Source organism: Vespa velutina, chromosome 22 (assembly GCF_912470025.1).
Source record: "Vespa velutina chromosome 22, iVesVel2.1, whole genome shotgun sequence".
NCBI classification, from domain to species: Eukaryota; Metazoa; Arthropoda; class Insecta; order Hymenoptera; family Vespidae; genus Vespa; species Vespa velutina.
Genome location: NC_062209.1, coordinates 2,246,402 through 2,262,053, shown reverse-complemented (window position 1 = coordinate 2,262,053; position 15,652 = coordinate 2,246,402). Strand labels below are relative to the sequence as shown.

The window sequence follows — 15,652 nt, the reverse complement described above, 5'->3', positions numbered from 1 at the left end:
TTTTGATCGATAGATCAAATAAATTTTTTGCGCAGATACATTTCGAATCGCTTCACGTGTATAAGTTTTATATATATATATATATATATAATCTAATCAATCCTAAATTTTTTTTTAATCTCACTTAATTTCGAATCGTAAAATAATACACGAACAGTCCTGATAGTGGGATATTCGTGATAATGCTTTCGTGAGGAATGTTTGAAGAAAAAATAAAATATATATGAACAAATGTACTATATATTTTTATATACATATCTCATGATATGTATGTATTTGTGTGTATGTGGGTATTATATTTTTTAATGCTACGATAGAAGAGAGAGGGAGAGAGAGAGGAGATAAATTTACGACAAAATACTTGATTGGCTGTCGTTACTGATTTCCTCGGATATCATACACGTGATAATTACGTAAGAGAGAGAGAGAGAGAGAGAGAGAGAGAGAGAGAGAGAGAGAGAGAGAGAGAGAGAGAGAGAGAGAGAGAGATAAAGATTGGGCTCTCTTTTATCATCGTGATGAAAAGAAAACGATTAAGCGTCGGATGGCAATAAGCCAAACAATTATTTGGAAAGTAGATACAAGCTACGAAAAATAATCGGTTCTATTTTTCTATTTTTCTTTTCTTCCCTTTTTTTTTTTTTTTTCAATGACAAAATTCACGATAAATTTCGTTCGGTGTAAAACAATGCGTTAAATCATTATTTCTTAAATTTGAAACGAAGAGAAAGGAAAAAAGAAAATACTCCGATAGAAAAATCTCTCTTCTTCCTTCTTCTCCTCCTCCTCCTCCTCTTCCTTCTCCTTTTCCTTTCTTCAAGAGATAAGAAGAAACAGGATAGAAAGGAAAAAAAAGGAAAAGATATGTGCAAGAAAGATTATCGAACGACTAAACATGTCCGACGAAAAAAAATATGCAAATCAATTTGCGCACACATATTAATTTGAGATATATGATTGTTCTCCATTTTTTAAAGTTACGAGAGAATCGTGAAGGAGTTTCAAAAGGAAAAAAAAGAAATAAAGAAAAAAAGAAACGAAGGAAGAAAAAGAATAGAAAGAAAAAAGAAAAGAACCACGCAAACATTTTCGATAAAATAAAAATTCTACGCGTATTGTATAACATTGATTAACTGTTAACATCAGATATATACATATACATATATACGTTTACGTACATCCATCCATCCATCCATATATACAGAGATATATACATATATACATACATACATATACATATATATATATATATATATATATATATATATATATATATGTACATAGGTAGATATATGATCGTTTTGTTTTAGTGACAGAAAGCGACATAAGCCGAACCGGTGACCGATGCCGCTGGCATTGGGCTTGATCCTGCTGCTACCGCTTGTCGGAGCTTTTCGGCAAGGAAGCGACATCTTGGCCACGTCAAACGGCACGGCCGGCTTTGCTGAGGTTTTCTCTGATCGAGCCTTTGTAGTTACAAGGATTCAGTCAGACGGAAAAGTCGAGAGAGCGATCCGTTGGCCTGGAATTTGCGCTAAGGAGACCATCGTCAATTGGGGGTACATGCAACCATCGATTATATCTTTTTTCGATAATGTTTCTCTATACTTACACACACACACACACACACACACATACATACACACGAACGCACATAAACACATACATTATATACAATGATATGGATGTTTAAGAGCTTAAGAATGTTGTTCTCTGAAAATCCTTAAAAAAAGTATATGCAATATATATATATATATATATATATATATATATATATATATATATATATACATTCGATATACTTGTGATAATATTCGATTACTTGCTCGAGAGATCTTCACCCTTTCTCTTTTTTTACTTTTCTTTTTCTTTTTTCCTATTTTATTTTTCTTTTTTTTTTTTTTTTCTATTACACTTATTCGAATGAGAAGTCAAGTGGTAAAGGAGAGCATTCAAAAAGAGAAAGAGAGACAGAGAGAGAGAGAGAGAGAGAGAGAGAGAGAGAGAGACTCGTGATCCTATATAAATTCTTTTTCGTTTGGCCTCGGTACAACGATGTTTTTTCTCGAGTGAGGAGAACTAACAACGGCGATCCTCTTTGTTAGAATAACATTTTCTCGAGCAGGAGCAAATCTCTCTCTCTCTCTCTCTCTCTCTCTCTCTCTCTCTCTCATGTACGTTCTATCCTATTCCCTTACCCTTCATGGGAGAACTCGAAGAGGATAGTGAAGCGGGAAACTCCGTTAACAGGCATGAAAACAATGACGCCTTTCACAATTGCCAATACGCGTGGGTCCTTTGTTCTTATACATATGTATCTATATCTAAAGTTTAATGCATTTTTAGTCCTACGGATAACTTTGTACCTTTTCTTCTTTTTTTTTTTCTCTTTCTTTTCCTTTTTTTTTTTTTTTTGGTTTTTATCCTTTCTTCTTCTTCTTCTTCTTCTTCTTCTTCTTCTTCTTCTTTTACTTCTTCTTCTGTCTATACGCACAACAGACATACCTACCTTTCGACAAAACACTTTACGTTCATCTAACAATTGGAATCATCATTATTTCATTTGGCAACTTCATGCGTCAGAAAACCTCCCCCATGAAATCGTTCGAATCTGTTCTCTATCTCTATCTCTCTCCTTCTCTCTCTCTCTCTCTCTCTCTCTCTCTTTATTTTTTTTTAATTCGTGATATCGAGTACGTTCGTACAAAATAAGGATTTATATGAATACAATGTATCAATGATACGAGATAAGAGTTGTTTCTTTCCTTTTCTTCTTTTTTCTCTTTTTTTTTTTTGTACAAAAGAGATATTAGAAAAATCTTCTGTTCGTTGTTTTTAAATATTTTTCTTTTTTGTAAATTTCTTTTTTTTTCACTTTTCTTTTCTTTTTTTTACTTCTTCTTCTCTCTCTTTCTCTCTATCTCTCTCTCTCTCCTTTTAAATACTCTTAACGCAATGAAAGAAATACGTCAGTTTACCTTCGTGGTAACCATCGTTGACCACTAAGCCCAAAGCAAGGCTTTAAGCCGAAAAGCGGCAAGTTAAGTAAGCAAGGATTAGGACTGGGGCAAGGAACTACAGAGTGTGCCAAATGTCCCGAGCAAGTCGGGGCTTGCCTTGGATTCCTCCTATTTGCTACTCTCTCTCATCATCTGCTGATGCTCTCACGAGGATACCAGAGAATTTCGCCACCGCGAAGCGTCACTTTGCACTTAAACCAGGAAAAGCTCTTTTGTGCTCTAACGAGAATGCATACACCTTGCGCGTTTCGTCAACTTTCTCTTTCTCTCTCTCTCTCTCTCTTATCCATCTCTCTATCTCTCTTTTCCTGTCCCATTCTCACTCCCATCTATATATCTTTCTATCTATCTTTCTATATCTATATTCCTATTCCTCTTCTATTATTCTATTTCTAGTTAATTCGTAGATACGTGTACGTGTACATATGTATATATTTATATATATATATATATATTTTTTTTTTTTCTTCTTTGAATTTTAAAACAATACTATTTATCAATCGAATTTGACAAAACAAACGAAAAGGAATAATTTTTTTTCCCTCGCCGAAGTAAAATCTTTATCTTTCCTTTTTTGTCACTTCGTTTCTCCCTGTTTTTCATTTTTCTTTTCTTTTCTTGTCCTTTTTTTTTTTCTTTTTTACGCGACAAGTTGCATCAATCTTTTTCTCTCTATCTCTTTCTCTCTCTCTCTCCTTCTTCTTCTTTTCTTTTCTTTTTTTTTTTTTTCCTTCACTTTTTCTTTCCCTTTTTTCTCTTTTACCTGTTTATGGTATGTATGTATCTCTTTCTCTCGTTCTCGTCTCGTGTGAATAGAGACATCGACGTGACGTTAAGACAGGTCTGGGAGCATAACACCGGGAGAAAGTTGCAACTGATATACGAGGGTGGCAGTTTGACCGACTGCATCGACGAGGAACTAGAAAGAGGGGACGAGGGGTTTTGCCTGTCGAATATACACTCCGATGACTACGATGACGAAGCAGAGGCGGCGGTCGTTGACGAGGTGTACGAGTACAACGATCTCGAAAGTAGTACGTCGACCATCTCTCGAGACTTTTCTTGGTTATCATCAACATCCGAGCTACGTCATCGGTGCAATCGTTTGAGAACAAAAACGCGAAATCAAGTTATAGCTCAGCATCGACGAAGGTAATATAAATTATATCTATGGGATAAATTAAACGTCTATTATCTATCATAAATTTATTTAAAAAAAAAAAATATATATATATATATTTATTTATTTGATAAGTACAAGATATATCAAAGAAAATAATTTATCTGATATTAATAAATATATAGATATTTCATATATTAATTCTTTTTCTTTTCTCTCTCTCTCTCTCTCTCTTTATTTTTTTTTTGTTTGTATCTATTGAATCATAATCCCTTAATATATTTTGTATACTTATTAGAAATATGTATATATAGATATATAGATATATTAGAAAATTGAAGATAAATTGAAAAATATTTTAAAGAGAGATTACTTTTCTTTTTATATGGAATATGTGGCCACTATAAAAAAAAAAAAAATTTAGGTTTCCATTAAAAAAAAAAAAAAAAAAAAAAAAAAAAAAAAACAAAGAAAACAAAACAAACCAAAATAAATAAATAAACGTGAAAATATTTAAAGTAAGTTAACATATCCGAGAAAAGAAAAAATTTCATTTATATATATATATATATATATATATTAAATTTTTTGAAAAAAAAAAAAAACGTACAGGGAATATCGAAAGAACGTCAACGACACAATACTTGGTGAAAGAAGAGAGAGACGCAGTAGGAGTCGAAGACGTAGAGAACTCCTTTTGATACCAGGAACTCAATGGTGCGGACGTGGTCATCGTGCCACCAAATATACTAATTTAGGTGGATTCGGTGTCGCCGATGCCTGTTGCCGAAGGCACGACACCGCTTGCCCATTCTTCATACCAGCATTCGAGACACGTTACGGCCTTTTCAATTGGGGTATATCCACTATGATGCACTGTGCTTGCGACGAACGGTAATTTTTTATTCTTCTTTGCAATTATAATTTCTTTCTCGTTTTCTTTCTTTCTTTCTTTCTTCTTCTTCTTCTTATTTTCTTTTAAACGCGTTCATTCCATTCCCCAAAAAAAATTCGTTCGCCATATCGAGGATTCATAGTTCTCAGATAGTTCAATATATTTACATTATATTTTCTTTTCTCTTTTTCTTTTTTTTTTTTTTTTTTTTTTTTTTTTTCTTATGAAATGTCAAATTGTATGTATTAATCGAAATCTATCGAGATTATAATATTTCGTTGTTAATATTATATTTAATCGATATAAATATTATTCTAAATTTCAGATTCCGAACGTGTTTAAAAATGGCGGACACCTCGTCGGCAAACTTTATCGGTAAGATATTTTTCGACGTATTACAAACGAAATGTTTCGTTCTTAAGCCTCAAAAGATTTGTACGAAACGATCATGGTGGGGCAAGTGTCAGCATCACGAGTATCGCAAACAGGCGTATATTCGTGACAACGTTCCTTATTGAGTGACACGAGTTAAGCCGAAAGAAATTATAAACGAATGAGAAAGAGAAAGAGAGAGAGAGAGAGAGAGAGAGAGAGAGAGAGAGAGGGAGAGGGAGAGAGAGAGAGAGAGATAAAAAAAGAAAAGCGAGAATAAAAACACATAAAGAAAAAGAAAATAATAAAAATAGAAACAAAAAAGATATTTAAATATTCTTCTAGAGATGTCAATAGGAATTCTCAGGGATATGAAAATAATCTATCGTGTATTTAATAAGGTGTATTAATGATTAAAAAGACGTTTCACGAAGGAAGAAATAAAATAAAATAAAATAAAAGAAAAAAAAAAAAGGAAAAGAAAAAAAAAAGAAAAAAAAAAGAAAAAAAGAAGATAAAAGAAAGAAAGAACGAAAAAGCAAAAAAACCAAAAGTAAATAACGAGCGCTGCCAAGACAATTTTTTGCAATGACAATACTGCAAGCAAGTTTATTTTTAAACGATAATAATAATAATCGTAAATTGTATTTTAAATTGATAAACTTTTGAAAGAATTTTATACTTTTTTTTAAAATAATTAATCGATTTTTAATGTCTTCATGATCGCACTTTAACGATAAAGACGCATATTGTACATGCTAGATCATACCAATTTAATATCTTATATCTGATAATATTTGTTAAAACTAAAATTTATTATTATCTATTATTATTATTATTATTATTATTATTATTATTATTATTATTATTATTATTGTTATTGTTATTTTTTTTAATTTATATTTGAACTGATTTATTTCTATACTTGTTCTCTTTTTTTCTTTTTTTCTTTTACATATACGTTCTTAAATGCTTATACCACATACACACACACACACACATACATATATACAATTTAAAAAAATGTTGTATTATTTTTTATTTTATTAAAACAAGTCGTTGTGAAAATATTGTGAATTTATTCCTTTTGAGGCCGCATAATGGATATTTTGCCTAATGACTTCGAAAATATAAATGCGGTCTTGAATATCTTTGGTTGATCTAATCATATTTAAAAATGATCATTTTCCTTTTGTTCTCTATCGATTTGCCGTTATATACTTATATCGCATTTTTCTAATCTCGTATATTAAATGGACAATTGTCAGCTTAACGAACTATAATTTCGTTAGTTTTTGACACTTTACATTTGATTTATTACATTTGTACATTTCTTTATATATCTACATATACACATATATATATATATATATATATATATAATATATAATATAAAAATCTTTTGTACATTTGAAAAGCAAACGAGTTAACGTTAAACCGCTTGATACCAATGATATTAATTCATGTTATCAAATGGTATTTCTAATTAATTAAAATTCTAATTAATTAATTAAAATCACAGAATTTCAAAAAATAATTCTTAATGATTCGTGTTTTTTTAAATATCTCAAAATCGAATCAATCAATAATAATATTATTTGTATTAATATATATATATATATATTCGCGATAATAATGGAGGTTAAGTAGATAATTCATAATCTTGAATATGTATATGTAATTTTGAAAATAAATTACATATTCGTTTATAAACGACAATAAAGAAAAATCAACAGTGATTTCACGAAATCTAATCGTTAACGGTCTAAATTAAAATTTCTAATATATCATCGTCATCAATAGATATCAGATATAGATCAAATATCTTACGCTTGAATATTAAAAAAAAAAAAAAAAGAAAAAAAAATGAGTGTGTTTATATATATATTTACTGATATAATATTTTTCGCTGTTTTTTTTTTTTTTTTTTTTTTTTTTTTTTTTAAAAGAGATATAAATATGCACAAATGCGTCGATTAAAAAAATTTTATTTTACGCGTTCTCTTCGTATCTTCAAAGAAAAATATTTCAATTCTAATATTTAATAACAAAAGGGGAACAAATGTTTATGATTTTGTTTATAGAAAAATTATAATATTCGAGAATGAGCGATCGATTAATAATAATTGTAGAATAATTATTTCGAAAATATTGATTTGAGATATTAGATTAAAAGGAAGAAAGGGAATAAAAAGGAAAAAAGAGAAAAAAAAAAGAGAAACAATATGACAAAAAAAAAAGGAAATAATATTAATGCATGTCTTCCTCTAATAAAGCTCATTGTAAGGTAGATTATACACTGTCCCAACAAATATTTTCGTCCCCCAAAAATTTAGATCTGTTTTTGGGTACGGATTTGAGATGGGGATTGCAATAAAAATGTCCAAAGTTTTGTTCTATTGGCTATAGTTTTGGAGATACGTTATTTGACGATATATAAACGCCGATTCAAAGGATCGTTCATCAAAATTTAAGCAGAATTATTTATTTTACGATAATGTTACATTTCTGTGAAAATAAATGAATCATATTGGATTCTAAATTCGAACGTTTTTCGTTCCATTTTAATTGAAAAAAAAAAAAAGTAAAAAGAATAAAAAAAAAAAAAAATAATAAAAAAGATCATAATTAGGAAGAAAATACAATTTATTATCAAATTATACATATATAAATTTCTGGATATATCAGTAGTTAATTATGCCGTATCTCAAAGACTGAAACCAATATCATTTTTGAAATTATTATTATTTATTGCATCAGTAGTAGTTCTTTTTTCTTTTTTATCATTATCATTATTTCGTCAGCATTTCAAACAAATTTTATTTATAATATTTATAATAAATCGATAGCGTAATTATAATAATCTAAAGCAAATCAGAATACTTAATAATTATTTATACTGATCAAAATATATAATATTATGACTATTTGTTTAAAAAAAATATTAATACAATTAATTAATTAATAAGATCAAAAAATTAATCAAATAATTAACAAATGCGTTCTTCTTTTCTTTTCTTTCTGTTTGTTGGGCTGTGTTATTTATGTGACAATCTCTATCGGAATATTAATGCAAAATTATTATGAAATATATTATATTAGATGTTGTATGTGTGTGTGTATGCATGCATCCATGCATGCATGTATGCGTGTGCAAGTAATTAAATAATTAAGTATGTAAATTGAATTTTGTCGTTTTCCATATATACGTTCAACATTCCCATCACATTTTGTATAAATTATAATTCCTATATTATATAACATTATACCTACGAGGACAAAAATCTTAAAATATGTCCGGCACTTACAAGGGACTGACATTTGAAAAGGTACATTTATTGTCTTCGACCATAATCTGGGATTTCCTAAAGAAACCCAGAGACTGACGGTCATTGTTTAAAAATGAAAAGGTATATATATATATATATATACACTTTCTACAACTTCTTATAAGCCGTGTATATATGTACGTATATGAAATATAGTCGAAAGATGAATTTTGGCCGAAGAAAACGAAAAAGAAAACGAAAAAGGAAATGAAAAAGAAAACGAAAAAGAAAAAGGAAAAAAAAAAGAAAATAAAAAATAAATCAGTATAAATAAAATAAAAAAAGAAAAGAAAAGGAGAAATATTTCCAGGCAATAATATTAATAATAATAATAATAATAATATTAATAATAATAATAATAATAATAATAATAATAACAATAATGATAATAATAATAATAATAATAATAATAATAATAATAATAATAATAATAACAACAATAATGATAATAATAATAATAATAATAATAATAATAATAATAATAATAATATAAAAATAATAATTATTATAATCGATGAGTCATCCGTTGTACGAAAAAAGTGAAAGTATGTATTTATATTTGATTTCTCAAATAACAGGGTAGCCATTTTAAAACAGTATTACTACTAATCGTAAAAAGTTTTAATTAATCAATTAACATTCTATTTTTGTTTCTATATCTTATCGCGAATAATTATTAATCGTAACGTTTTATGTTACTTGTATGACTTAAGTATGATTGTATTTATGTATGAATGAGATTTTTAAAGGGAAGGAAGAAAAGAAAAGAAAAAAAAAAGGAAAAGAAACATTTATATTACGAACATCCAAAATATTACTACCATTAACAAATTTGAATTCATAGCGATATTGTAATCAAAAAATGTAGGTAAATACATATGCATATATATATATATATATATATATATATGTGTGTGTGTGTGTGTAATAAATCTGTATGTGTATGTACGAGAAATATTGAATTAGATATAATTGTAATCTCTATAACCTCAATCTCTCAATAAATAAAATTAACGTTTAATCATCTTATACACGAATATTTATTTAACATGATATTTTTTCTTTCTCTCTCTCGATAATTTTGCGTATTAATTTTTGTAAATTCGTAGTCGCGTTAATATGACCTTGAGTTTTGTTGTTCACCCAAAAAAAAAAAAAAAAAGAAAATAAAAAATAATATGTTGACGATCGACGGACAGCTACTTCTTATACCGTAAAAGTGAAAAAAATGAAGGACGAGAGAGAAGATAAAGAACGAGAGAAAATTAAAAGCGCATAACTTGAAACATATTTCATTGGTTTACGAGGTGATCGATTAATTAATTTATATTAAGAATGTATTATTATTAAATTAATTACTTACGCGTTTAAAAGTATCTTGTTTTATAATGCACGAATGAGATGGTCATCTTGTCCCGCGTAGACGATAAAATAACACAATCGTAAGTTCATTGGATAACATGAAATGGCGTCACGATGATCACGTGACGTAAAATATCAAGACAAGGAACAAATTTAAAAAAAAAAAAACTATAAAAACTTTTTAACATCACACAAAATTTTATAAATTAATTATCTCGCGAAATCGAAAATAATTCAATCGAATCGAAATATAATCGATTAGAAAAGTTAATAATAAAAAAGTAAAAAAAAAAAAACAAATGAAAAATATAACATTTAAAATTTTATTTCTATCTAATGAAACGAAGCAACTAATGTTTCCACGTTCGAGTATTATAACAGACTGAGAAACTACTGTTCAGCGTTTACTAATATCTTATACCTGAGTTTACCCATAACCGTAATGTCCGTTTTCTCTAACGTTTAGTAACTACGTTTAACTATATGTGTACAATATATACATACTGTATATGTGTATGCACTGTTTTCCAAGGATAGATGTAAGTACTGTACTTAAATTTTTTCAGTTTGTTTCTCTAGTCCGTCGCCAGGTGGCGAATCGATCGTTTTTCCAAACAGAGGAACATCTACCTCTCTATAGTTATATACGTATTATACAACATAAAGACGTTAGTATTATCAAGTGAATTGACGAGGAAGGAGCTGCTATGCGAATTTGTTCTTCGTTATGTTTGGGATTTCTAACCAACAAGATGATCGAATGCTCATCGAAAGAATTAAATTTAGGTGCAACGTTGCAAGGTGGCCAAAGTTTCAGGTAATTAATATTGTTTAACAATTACGACAAATAATATTATATATATATATTTATGTATGTGTGTGTGTGTGTGTCTGTGTGTACAGACAATGTATTATTTCTTTGTTTTTATTTTTCATATCTATCAATCATAATTATGTATGTGTATATGTATTTGGACAAAATATTATACATATATATATATATATATTATTTTGTCCAAAAATTTCTTTTGCTGCTACACACAGGTATTTTATCTGGCAATGTTTAAAAACGTATACATAAATCATCATACATAATATTATATTAATTTAATCATACATAATATTATATTATCCACAACATGATACATATGTGTATATATATATATGTATATGATGTATGTATGTATGTATGTATATATGTATGCATACAGTGTGTATATATGTAATTACTGTACTTAAATATAAATACATAATTAATCAATTGAAACGTCTTTTTTATTGTTCTTATTCCATGCAAATGACTACTCTTTTAGATGGTTGCCACATGAAACTGGATATCGAGGTGTTTTTAATAGTTCCGTTTGGACATTAACTCAAAATGAAACCGGTATAAGATATACCATTGAAGGATCATTATCTGATAATCAAAATTATGATGAAATTTTAAGAGATTATTTCAGATTGGATATATCATTATTAGATCATTGTAAAAAATGGATCGAAGTAGATAAAAATTTTGAAAAGTCGTACGAAAAGGTAGACGGGATTAGAATATTAAATCAGGACATATTAGAAAATCTATTCTCCTCTATCTGTACTTCTAACAACAATATACAGAGGTATCCCGTTTAATTTATTTTCATTTTAATTAATTTATTTTTAATATTCATATTGTATAGGGATTATTTTTGTTAATTTTTTGTTATTATATACGAAAGTTTTGTTCCCTTAGGATATCCGGAATGGTTGAAAAATTATGTATACTATTTGGTAAGAAAATATGTTCCATTGATGGTAATGATTATTTTGATTTTCCAACGTTGGAATTATTACAAGGACAAAACGTAGAGTCTATATTGAGAAAGGAAGGATTTGGATATCGTGCTGCGTATATAGCAAATACTGCAAAAAAAGTGCAGGAACTTGGGGGAAGAAAATGGCTTATGAGTCTTCATAAATGTAATAATGCTTCTTATTTTGAGGCTAAAGAACAATTACTTACACTTCCCGGAGTTGGTCCAAAAGTTGCAGATTGTATTTGTTTAATGTCTTTGGGACATTTAGAAGCCATACCAATAGATACACATATATTTCAAGTTGTACGAGCAAATTATTTACCGCATTTAGGAAAACAGAAAACAGTAACTCCAAAAATTCATGAAGAAATTAGTACGCATTTACGTGAATTATGGGGTCCCTTGGCTGGTTGGGCTCAAGCTATTTTATTTTGTGCTAAAATTGCTGATAACGCAAAGAATACTTTAAATAAAAAACGAAGTAATACGAGGAATAAAATAGAATCAGAAAAGAAAATTCAAAGATTACAATAAATTATTATTATTCTTACAATAAATTTGTCAAGTTTTTGTATATATATATATATCTTTTTATGAAAGATCCATGATTTTTATTAATATATATATTGATAATTTCTAATTAAAACATTTAAATACAATTAAGTACATATAAAAGATAAATATAGCCTTTTTTTTCAGTATTATTAAGAATTTATATTTATATATATATATATAGTATGCACATATAATGGTGTTCATTATTTTAAATTTGCATTTTACAATTTTATTAAGATTTAGTATAATTTATATATATATATATATGTATATGTTAGGGTCAATTGCTTTGACGTGAGCATTATGAACATACAATTATAAGGATCATTTATTGGAGCAAGGCAAAGAGTTGTGGCACTTGAAATTCAACAGAACTGATTGATAGCTCTGGATGGGCATTTTTTTTTTTTTTTAACATACATTTAATTATGCAGTTGTATTATCTTTTATACTTTTGTGATCATGATATGTACTTGTATGTAAAGTACAAGAGATAAAGTTAAAAGAATATTAATTATGGATTCAACGTACTGTCCAATTATTGGGAATTGTATAAAATGTTCAGGCCATTTGTAAAATATTTGCTAGTTACAAATTGTTAGAAAAAAAAAAAAATTGGGCATTTTATACAGTGCCCGATCATTTTACAAAACGTCCATGTTAAACACATTGATCATAATATATATATATATATAAATATCAAATATATCTGTCAAATGATATACATATTTTCTTACTTACATATAATACTTATTACATTCAGTTATATTTATATATATTTTTTTGGCAATATATAATATATAATTTTTCAATAGATATACTTTAATCTAATTATCATGTCGATTCATGTTAGATAAAGTTTTCAGCTTGTAATAATCATAAAACATATAGAATCATTAAGAGAATATGGTGCATTCTCATTGCTTCATAGATTTCTTTTATCATTTTATATTATTCTATCTTATTCTATTCTTTTTCTTTTTTTTTTTATTTTTTTTTTTTTTTTTTTTTTTTTACGTTTATACCAGATTAGTCGTATGTGTATATTCAGATAAAAATTCAATGATTTCTTCATCGTTATCAGTCTCTGTAAAATAATAATTAAGGATAATAATAATGCTATATTTAAAAATGTTTAATTTTTATGCATTATATGTTAAAAGTAATGGGGAGGGGGGGAGGAGGGAAAGAAATTACCTAAATTCTTTTGTAAAATATCTGCAAATGCACTTTCAGTTAAATATCTTAATCCAGGATAAGTAGAAGAAATATGTTGTCTTTGTATTGATGGTAATACAGATAAACATACCGCTTGTAAAGATATAGGCATTGAACAGGAATATATTAATTTAATTCTAGTATGTGCAGCTGTTGAACTGACCATAGGATAAAGGACAACATCTTTTAATCCGGTAAATGCTATACCTACAAAATATCAACTTCTTAATAATCAATTTAAATAATCAACAATTTATTAATTATTCATATCGTATTATTATTTTTATTAATTATTTTAATAATATAATTAAAATAATATTTTATATAAGTAATACATACCTAATGGTTTACGATTTGTGAAAAATTGCAATGTGCCATTCCAAGTATCAAGATGTACACCTATTATACTATCCTTTAAAAAACATGCTGTATAATTATGCTTTTCACCAGCATGTTGTAAAAATCCTTTATAAGAATATCCCCAAGATTCTCGATCTCGTCCAAGTAGGGAACAAAATTTTTGTGTTACATCTGTTAGATCTATTTTATCAGTACCTACACCAATCATCTATATATCAAAATTTATATAGTTAGATGTATATTATGTCACTGAAATTAATTCAAAAATATAACTATCATAAAATGTTTAAATGGTATAATAAGAAATAGTTTGAAAAGTACTTAATGAATATACACAATAACGTGTAATAATTATTATTATTATTTTTTTTTTTTAAAGCCTTAAATATGATACTTATGATAAAAATGCACTCACTACATCTGTGCCATATACACATGTAAGCATTTTTATTTCCCAATAATAATGATTTCCTTTTTTCAATGGCATATTACCTCTTACAACAGCAGTACCAATACTATATTTTGGATGAAATGTTACTTCTAAATTATTTTCTGATAATTCAGACATTGTTGGTTTATATTTGGGATCCCATGTCCAATCAATAGCTAAGAATATATGTGAAACATTAATGTATCATGTGAAATGCATGATTGATATTATGTCAATATTATATTTAAGTAACTTACGGAACTTATTAATATCATGATCCGTCTCTTTTAAATCATTATCTAGATCCATTTCTTATTTGTTTATACTTTCAATTAATCTTCAGTTTATATTTTACAATTATTATTCATCATTTGTGATAGTGTTTACTTGTTCTTCTTTAAAATATATAATTAACAAGGTATTATACGTACAAATTGAATACACAAATTTCACAAAATTATATAAAATATTCTCTACTTATGTTATTTCTGTTCTAAAATTTGCTTCAATAAAAAAAAAAAAAAAATGTATGTGTTATTATGTATATATGATTATGTAAAAGCATTTATTAGTTAAAATATTCGTTCGTGAGAAGGTAAAAACGATTATTTCATTATTATTCAATAATTTTTCTCATGTTTATGTCCATATGCAAATTTATATTTATATATATAATATGATATTTTTGATTTACAATTTATAACACTAGCATATAACAAAGCTAACTAATAGTTGATCGAATTTTTCCGCTAGATAGCGTTACTTACTATACGACAATTAACTATCATATCGACTGTATTGATGTATTTAATTAAATTATTTTTTTATAAATTATTTGTCGCATAAAAATTCAAATTTTTATACACACACATATATATATATATATGTTATTTTTTATAATTATTTAACATTGCACATATAAAGAAATTTTTTAATCTTCGAGATATACAAATTTCTATTCGATATCGAATCGATAAAAACAATTAAAGTAACGACAAAGAAAGTAAATTAAAAATAGAAATATTAAAAGGGATAGAAAACATTTGGAAAAACTGACTTATCGACAGAGGAGAATTGTACGTTTATCAACTTCAAGGCAGTCAAAAATCGATACGACATCAAAAATCGATACGACGTCAAAAATCGATACGACGTCAAAAATCGAAGTAACGAATAAAGAAATTAATTGACGATA

The 15,652-nt window shown here is 27.3% G+C and overlaps 3 protein-coding genes and 1 long non-coding RNA gene across 8 annotated transcripts in view; 2 read left to right on the top strand and 2 right to left on the bottom strand.

Moving 5' to 3' along the window:
• LOC124956461 overlaps positions 1-6,276 on the top strand; it is a 7,821-nt gene extending 1,545 nt beyond the window's left edge. For 2 of the 3 annotated variants that reach the window (XM_047512290.1, XM_047512291.1), the window contains exons 2-5: positions 1,311-1,559; positions 3,837-4,172; positions 4,753-5,034; positions 5,361-6,276. In XM_047512290.1, the coding sequence (XP_047368246.1) occupies positions 1,345-1,559; positions 3,837-4,172; positions 4,753-5,034; positions 5,361-5,553 (1,026 nt within the window). In that variant the 5' untranslated portion in view covers positions 1,311-1,344 and the 3' untranslated portion in view covers positions 5,554-6,276. The remainder of the gene's footprint in view (positions 1-1,310; positions 1,560-3,836; positions 4,173-4,752; positions 5,035-5,360) is intronic. The other variant, XM_047512289.1, reaches the window with a different exon arrangement.
• Positions 1-10,691, bottom strand: part of LOC124956464 — an 18,861-nt gene extending 8,170 nt beyond the window's left edge. Inside the window, exon 1 of the long non-coding RNA XR_007103255.1 lies at positions 10,100-10,691. This is a non-coding gene — a long non-coding RNA (uncharacterized LOC124956464). The remainder of the gene's footprint in view (positions 1-10,099) is intronic.
• A 15-nt stretch (positions 10,692-10,706) lies between these two features.
• Positions 10,707-12,472, top strand: LOC124956462 (N-glycosylase/DNA lyase). Its single transcript, XM_047512292.1, has 3 exons — positions 10,707-10,915; positions 11,412-11,717; positions 11,831-12,472. The coding sequence occupies exons 1-3, from the start codon at positions 10,806-10,808 to the stop codon at positions 12,426-12,428; spliced, it is 1,014 nt and encodes a 337-aa protein (XP_047368248.1). The 5' UTR covers positions 10,707-10,805; the 3' UTR covers positions 12,429-12,472.
• A 254-nt stretch (positions 12,473-12,726) lies between these two features.
• Positions 12,727-15,114, bottom strand: LOC124956463 (SPRY domain-containing SOCS box protein 3-like). 3 transcript variants are annotated; one of them, XM_047512295.1, is made up of 6 exons: positions 14,935-15,109; positions 14,715-14,852; positions 14,443-14,633; positions 14,007-14,235; positions 13,647-13,874; positions 12,727-13,536 (listed from the first exon to the last, which is right to left on the bottom strand). In XM_047512295.1, exons 2-6 carry the CDS (start codon positions 14,764-14,766, stop codon positions 13,469-13,471), a joined length of 768 nt encoding a protein of 255 aa, XP_047368251.1. In that variant the 5' UTR covers positions 14,767-14,852; positions 14,935-15,109; the 3' UTR covers positions 12,727-13,468. The 3 variants fall into 3 exon arrangements, with proteins under 3 accessions (XP_047368251.1, XP_047368252.1, XP_047368250.1); XM_047512296.1 differs by having other exon boundaries at positions 13,759-13,874; positions 14,715-15,114; XM_047512294.1 differs by having other exon boundaries at positions 14,715-15,109.
• Positions 15,115-15,652: the final 538 nt, after the last annotated feature.

Coding starts and splice junctions, on each gene's coding strand:
- LOC124956463 (XM_047512294.1), bottom strand. CDS start 14,766: ATGGATCTAGATAATGATTTAAAAGAGACGGATCATGATATTAATAAG. Junction 14,634..14,714: donor TCATGATATTAATAAGTTCC/GTAAGTTACTTA, acceptor ATATATTCTTAG/CTATTGATTGGACATGGGAT. Junction 14,236..14,442: donor GTGTATATGGCACAGATGTA/GTGAGTGCATTT, acceptor TTTGATATATAG/ATGATTGGTGTAGGTACTGA.
- LOC124956462 (XM_047512292.1), top strand. CDS start 10,806: ATGCGAATTTGTTCTTCGTTATGTTTGGGATTTCTAACCAACAAGATG. Junction 10,916..11,411: donor CAAGGTGGCCAAAGTTTCAG/GTAATTAATATT, acceptor CTACTCTTTTAG/ATGGTTGCCACATGAAACTG. Junction 11,718..11,830: donor TCTAACAACAATATACAGAG/GTATCCCGTTTA, acceptor TTGTTCCCTTAG/GATATCCGGAATGGTTGAAA.